At 42.5% G+C, this 6,840-nt stretch overlaps 1 protein-coding gene across 2 annotated transcripts; it reads left to right on the top strand.

Moving 5' to 3' along the window:
• The first annotated feature begins 1,761 nt into the window (after window positions 1-1,761).
• Window positions 1,762-5,237, top strand: dmrt2b (doublesex and mab-3 related transcription factor 2b). 2 transcript variants are annotated; one of them, XM_076727004.1, is made up of 3 exons: window positions 1,762-2,161; window positions 3,277-3,379; window positions 4,375-5,237. In XM_076727004.1, exons 1-3 carry the CDS (start codon window positions 1,802-1,804, stop codon window positions 5,223-5,225), a joined length of 1,314 nt encoding a protein of 437 aa, XP_076583119.1. In that variant the 5' UTR covers window positions 1,762-1,801; the 3' UTR covers window positions 5,226-5,237. The 2 variants fall into 2 exon arrangements, with proteins under 2 accessions (XP_076583119.1, XP_076583118.1); XM_076727003.1 differs by having other exon boundaries at window positions 1,762-2,182.
• Window positions 5,238-6,840: the final 1,603 nt, after the last annotated feature.

The raw sequence follows: 6,840 nt of genomic DNA, 5'->3' as shown, positions 1-6,840 counted from the left end.
TAATTATAGAAAGCCTGGGAGCCTCCTGTGGAGAATCATGTGTTTTTCTGGTTGCTCAGTGTTGAGCAAAAATCTGACCAACAGATGGTCCTGTCATGGACATTATTTGAATAGGGTAAAATGGAGATCAGACAAATGAGTGAGAGTGGTCTTAGTTTACCCTAGAAGAAATACCCTGGGTGTAATAGCAGAATTGAACCAGCAGGGAGCACACTTTTCATACCATCTCAGTAGAGATGGGCAAGGAAACGGCTGTTTTTCTACACATTACTACACTGCACTGCATTAGCATTAAGTGTATGCTGCTGAATAGTTGAGTGCTGCACATCACCAACATTCAATGAAATCTACTGGATGCATAATTTGCTATATGACAATCCAAGGACAAGTACAGCCTATGTTAATAATAAACAGCATTCATTTTAGTAACGATTACTCCCATCTCTGCATCGCATGAGTTACCTGACAACATAAAATCATAATTTTTAAAAAGGTGAGCATCAGATTAAGTCACTCTGAGTAAACCAATGTCAAAAACACTTATCTAAACAACTAAGTGGGCATATTTTAGTGTTTCAGAGGTTTTGATTATTCTGTTTCATGCCCAGAAATGATGACACGAGAAACATCAAGAGAGCCATTAAATCGATGAATTATTTAACAGTAGAATGAATAAACATGAGTGTGAACATAACTCCTAGGTAATATGAAAATCTAATTCTCCCTCCCTCTCCCTCCCTCTCTCGTTTCGCCTCTAGCCTCCTCTCCACGCGTGCGTAATTAGTCCATATTGTAGCAGTCTGGTAAAACACACAGCTTACACATATGCACCCTCACGGGCACATGAACTAATTTTATGTTTTAAAGTGAGCCTACTCTTTAGCTCTCTCTGTTTGTTATTATAATAATGATGATGATTAGAACTGTAATAGTGGTGGTTGTAGTTCCTTGTTATAATTTGTAAGTTGTTGAAATTCCTTAACCTTCCCTTTGTTAGTTGAATGAAATACTTCTGACACATATTTTTTTTTTTCTGCACGCCGAAAACAATTTGTAGATGTGGGTCTGGCAAGATCCCAAATCTCGGTTGAAAGATGAGAACAACTTCGAAGGTGGGCAGGCCAGGGCAGGTATAGGAGTTTATAGGGAGAGGGAGACGCTTTTGCTGCAAACGGCTTCTCCAAACCTTCGCTCACAGGTCCGACGCCAGGAGTTCGGCATTGCGGCCCGGTCTACTGTCCGCTTGTTCTTGGAAACAGCGTCAGGGAGCAGCTGAGAGAGGCTTAACATTTCAAACGTCTGGCGGTAGACTGCAAAGTTTCCACCCTGAAAACACCGTCATGTAGCAGCAGCGGCAGTCTGAAGCCGGACACCACTCCTGGTTTGCTGTAAAGCTGTGGCGCACAGCCTCTCTGTACCCGGGATCAGACTCTTAATGCTTCGTTTTAGTTTCTGTCTGATGGAAGATGATTTATTTCAATGTGGAGAACCTGTTGCAGTCTATGTGCGTTATGTTGCAGGTGCAGCAGTGTTGGAACTCGATTTCTTAATTATATTTCTGTTTCAAACGCGTGCGTAAAACAACACCACCCCTGTGAGTTATTAGCTTTCCTGATTTTTTGATGGGAACTTTTTTATTAGACAATGAACTACAATGTTTAGACTAATTCTACTTTAATAAGTAACTAGAATAATTACCTCTGATTATTAGTATTTTGAGTTAAAATCCTTTTTAATCTTATGCGTAAAAGTCTGCGTACATCACGGATTAAAAGTGGGATTCCGGCGCTCTTAGTCATAGATGTCCTCTCAGCTGGAAGAAGGCCTGCAGCTGGAGACCACAGCAAAACTTGACGTATTAAAATCCGAACAAGTTGTTGACGTGACAAATCCTGACGGATGCGCTGGGCAGCGCGGCTGCCGCCGGGACGGAGGGGAGAAAGTGTCCCTGCCTCCGGAGCGCCATCCGCAGAAACCACGCAAGATGACCCGGAGCCCCAAATGCGCCCGCTGTCGGAACCATGGCGTCGTGTCGTGTTTGAAAGGCCACAAACGCTTATGCCGCTGGAGGGACTGTCGCTGTGCCTGTTGTCTGCTGGTGGTGGAACGGCAGCGGGTCATGGCAGCGCAGGTCGCACTGAGGCGGCAGCAAGCTGCGGAGGTGAGGGGCGCACAAGGCCAGGTCAGTGATGGAGAAATGATGGAGAATAAGCAGATGGGCAAACCATGACCTCCAGTAGATGATTATCAGCAGGCGAATCATTGTTAACAGACAAAGCACAAAGGACAATTTTAAAATGCGGGGTAAATGTGGGTCCAGGGGAAATAAATTAAATATAAGCACTGAAAGTGCAATGACTCACTTGTGATGGGAGACTGAAGGTCAGACTTTCTTTTCATTTAACACCACATTATTTTCTTGAGCTGTTCATGCAGTATAATTTTCTGAAGAGAAATCTTTAACCATTTTACACTTTACAGAAGTGCTTAGAAATACAGCCGGGAGACTGAATTCGAACAATTACTGCTATCATCAATATTTTCAAAATATTGAAGTCTGACCCTCTCATGGCCCATGGCAGTATGTACAGACATCTCAATATAGGTGCAGAGCTATTGGCTGAAGAACAGAGTGTTTATTGGTTTGTTTATATGTTTTTCAACATTTAAAAGTTAGATCAGAGTTTGACCATTTGAATAAAGTTTTATCAGTTACTTTGCCGTTATTATGTGTTATTATGATTGGAGTGAGCTGTCCAATAACTTTGTTAAACTTCATTTAATCTGGAAGTGTCCTTGAGATCAAAAAGTCCACACACACACACACACACACACACACACACACACACACACACACGCACACACAATTCAAAGCAGTCATCAGACACACTAATTATGAATTAATTAATAATCAAAACATTCACAAGCAGAGGTCTGGATTTACAACTGAAGGCAAAATGTGAACTTCTTAATTATAACATCAGTGTAACAATACACAACCTAAACGAGCTTGTATAGACCAGAAGAAGGCATTTAAATGCTCCTCGACAAAATGACTTATATTTATATCTAGAAGCTATATTCCCAAGCCGCCCTTGAGTGTCAACAAGGTAAATGGCCAAATAGCTCTCTTTTCAGCCTAAATCTTAGAATCACAAGGAGCTCTACTTGCCTCTTATATAATGTATTAATTCCATTTAATTACCCTTGAGGCATGGTCTCAGTGTAATATGATTATGTCCAAATGTCTAATTCCTGTTTCCATGTTTCTCCCAGGGTAAGAGGGGGGTCAGGTGTGCAGCCCCGTTGAGGAGGACAGCGTATCAGCGTTATACCAGAGCAGCAGAGCCGAGCATTCTGGCTAAGAGCATCCTGCAGGGTATATTTTAATTAACATCTCCTCTCTCATTAACGTCATCTCTCCTAGACTGTGATAGAAAATGCTGTTTTCTTTCCAGTGGATCAGACGAAACCCTTATAGCCAACCTGAATATTTTGTTTAATTGCTTTTAATACACCAAGTTCATCAAAATTAATTCAAGATCACAAATTGATCAACTTGGTTCATCACTTGTTAGAGGAGGAAGTGATTCACTGCTTGCTGACCTTTCAAGTTAAATTCTTTTTACTTGCTCAAGGTGAGATGGGGTTGGTGCAAAAACATTTTTAAGTCACATGTAACCTCTTTCGGAGCAGAAGTGTAGTCAAATTCACTTCCACAAAGACAACAATAATCAGATCAGAGAGAGATTTACCTTCATATTAACCTGTCCATGTCTAACCTAACCCTTATCCTAAGTCTAATTCTAGCATGTGTCAACCCAAAATCAATGGTTGACTTTTTGGGGATCAGCATTTTGTCCATTTATAGGCTGCTGGGGACATGGGGTCCCTATAACTGAATAAACAGACATTTGCTCCCACAAGTAGACACACAAACCTTCACACGAGTGCATGCTCTTTATGTTATATGCTCACATCGGAACTGCAACTGCATTTTCAAGGCCTGTTTGAGTCCTTGGATGGCATTACCCAGCATTACTCACACTTAATTTATCTAAACAAACATGATCAGTGTGGCTTCACTATTTCACACAATAGGCCATTACTGTAATACATAGTGTGTTTTAATACCTGCTGGCTTGCAGTCAAATCCTGCTGCAGGCTTTGTCTTCTTTATAGCCCTCTCAGCCTCTCTGAGCTCTCAGTAAAGCAAAAATGACACAGCTAACCAACTGCATAATTAAAATAATAAAGAACAAAGTACTCAAACATAAACACAACAATTAATTGGTTGGAACAACTTCATTATCCGTAACTGAATTAAATATATGAACACATAACAGCAGCATGTGGCTTTTTCTCCCTGTGCAGGGCTCAAACCGGTGGTGCCGCCGGAGGACGACGCCTCCTGCTGGTCAAAGCAGACACAGCGTGACCAAACACACTTGACTTGTCCCTCCATCAGCGCCCGGATGAGGAAGAGGAGAGCCTTCGCGGACAAGGAGCTGGAGAATGTGATGCTGGAGCGGGAGCTGAGACAGAGAGAGCTGCAGAGCGACCTTTCCTTCTCCTCCCCTGCCCTCGTCTCCGTGCTTCACCCTCCACCCCTGCCTGTCTCCCCTAGCCTCCACTGTTGTCTTCTCAACAAGGACCCCACCGCTACAGGGGCGACCAGTTGTGTGCCTGTGTATAAATATAAGCCTCTGTATGAGTGTGACTTCCAGTTCTATCAGTTCTTCCACCTAAAGAGCAGGTCCTCTACAGAAGATGATTTTAATGACTTTGTGTGCCAGAGCTCAGAGCAAACCAGGGAGGAAGAGGAGGTGCAGAATAGCTGGAAAGGCTGTGAGAGGAGGGACCGACCAGAACCAATACCTCCTCCATCACAACAAAGACTCATACATCATGGCAGCTCCTTGTCAGGTCTAGACCTTGTCAAATCCCCCTCAGAACCGACAGAAATAATGGACTCGAATGGCTCTTCAACCTTCACACGCTCTATTTCTGGATCAGATCAGCGTATCCTGGGCGGGCCAGACATCAGTGCACCCAGCAGGACTTCTGATTCCAGACCTCTGACAGCTAAGGGCTGGTGTGCAGACACTCCTGACGACCAGGCAGGTGCTCATGTCGACTCTGGCAAGAGCCCTCATGGCAGCTCAGCCAGGACTGCTGCTGTGAGGCCATTACCTTTCTCTGTAGAGGCTCTGCTGAGGGCCTGACAGGCAAATGGAAAGCCGTGTAGTGCACTTTGTTTATGTGCAGAGTAAGAACTGATGTAGAGTGGATAAATATAAAAATAGCTATGCGTATTAGAGGCTTTGAAACACTTTTCTTGACAAGGTCTGGTTGCTATTAAGTGGGAAAGGTGAAATAATTATGAAAAGAGCATTGCAGTCTTTGTATTTTTTCTTATTTCTCATGAAAACGTATTCAGCTATATTTTAACTATAATTAAAAAAATCTAACAATCAAACACATATATATGTACTTTATTACTATATTTTCATTTTTATATCTCTACATTGAGCATATTTTGTACAAATACACACTTTTTAAAAATGCAATTCATTTTTTAATACTCTGTCAGCAACGTGGTGAGAATATACTGAACCTCCAACTTTGACCTTCTCACATCAGTCTTCTTTTATTATCTTTTCCTGCAGAAGAAATATACAGTACTTCCATAAAACAAAATTGATGAAAAAGTCAAGCAATGTTTGAACTTGTGCCCATTTCTTACTTTATGCTTTGATTTTTAAATCAAAGTGCAGTTGTGACTGGCTGATCCCCGCGCTGCTCTCGGGCATTGTGGTGTCAAAACAAGCCAGGTGCTGCTCAGAAATCTCTCTTTAATCATATGAAAACTAACAGGAAAGGAGGAACATAGGGTGAAGCAGGTGGTGACAGCTAAAGGAGCAAAGATTTTCCAAAAGTGTTTTTGTAATAGCACAGAGAGGCATGACAGCAGAAAAGACATATAACTGTGATATGTCTGCACCTGCCATCTCCCTTTATTCAAGGCAGACACGTATTCATTATTTACTGGTATTTCATAAGCTCTATTGTTCTCCAAAGACATTCTGTCAGACTGTAGTCTGTCATTATCCTTAAACTTACTGATCATATGGCACACTGCTTAATATTTCATAGAATATGATTTCATCACACCAACAGAATGAGGGAAGATGAGAAACACTCCACAGAGGGTGAATGGGAGGGTACCAGTGTTGCCTAGGCGACATTGTTCTTTATTGTATGCTGAGCCCGACGCTGGCCCGAGTTTGTTTGAACACGCGTTTGATCTATATCCACTTTTCTCTCCTCTGTTTTTTTTTTGTTCTGCGCCGTAATCTCGCAGAGATGGAGGTCAGATACTTTTGACGACTCTGGACCTTGTGGCGTCAACACAGGGGCGATAGTGTGTTGCCCCGTGTCTTTGTTTGCTCGTATCTGCCGGCATATCAGAATGCCTTTCTCCCTGTCTTTTCACGGACAGACAGAGAGGGAAGATTGGCTACAAAGGGAGAGGAGGTGGCGAGCCAGAAAGGGCTGAATACGCGCCATTGTTTTTTTTATATGTGGCATTCTGCAATATTAAAACCTCCTCCTTGCAGTGAGAGCAAATTGCCATTTTCACTGCGATGATAAAAAGATAAGCATCAGTCACAAAGGGGTGATAATGACTTCTGTGAAGCACAACATAGAGGATATAAATCAATTCACGCCAAACCTCCAGCAAACCTAGAGGAAAAGCTCATTTATCCAGTCCCTCATGTTTCATTCTGGAGTGTCTTTAGAGGTGCGAGGCGGCTTAATAGATAGTGACCCTGCTCT

The sequence above is a fragment of the Chaetodon auriga genome, chromosome 3, assembly GCF_051107435.1.
Source record: "Chaetodon auriga isolate fChaAug3 chromosome 3, fChaAug3.hap1, whole genome shotgun sequence".
In the NCBI taxonomy this organism is placed as follows: Eukaryota; Metazoa; Chordata; class Actinopteri; order Chaetodontiformes; family Chaetodontidae; genus Chaetodon; species Chaetodon auriga.
Note: the sequence above shows the minus strand (reverse complement) of the source record. Positions and strands in the feature narration are given on the sequence as shown.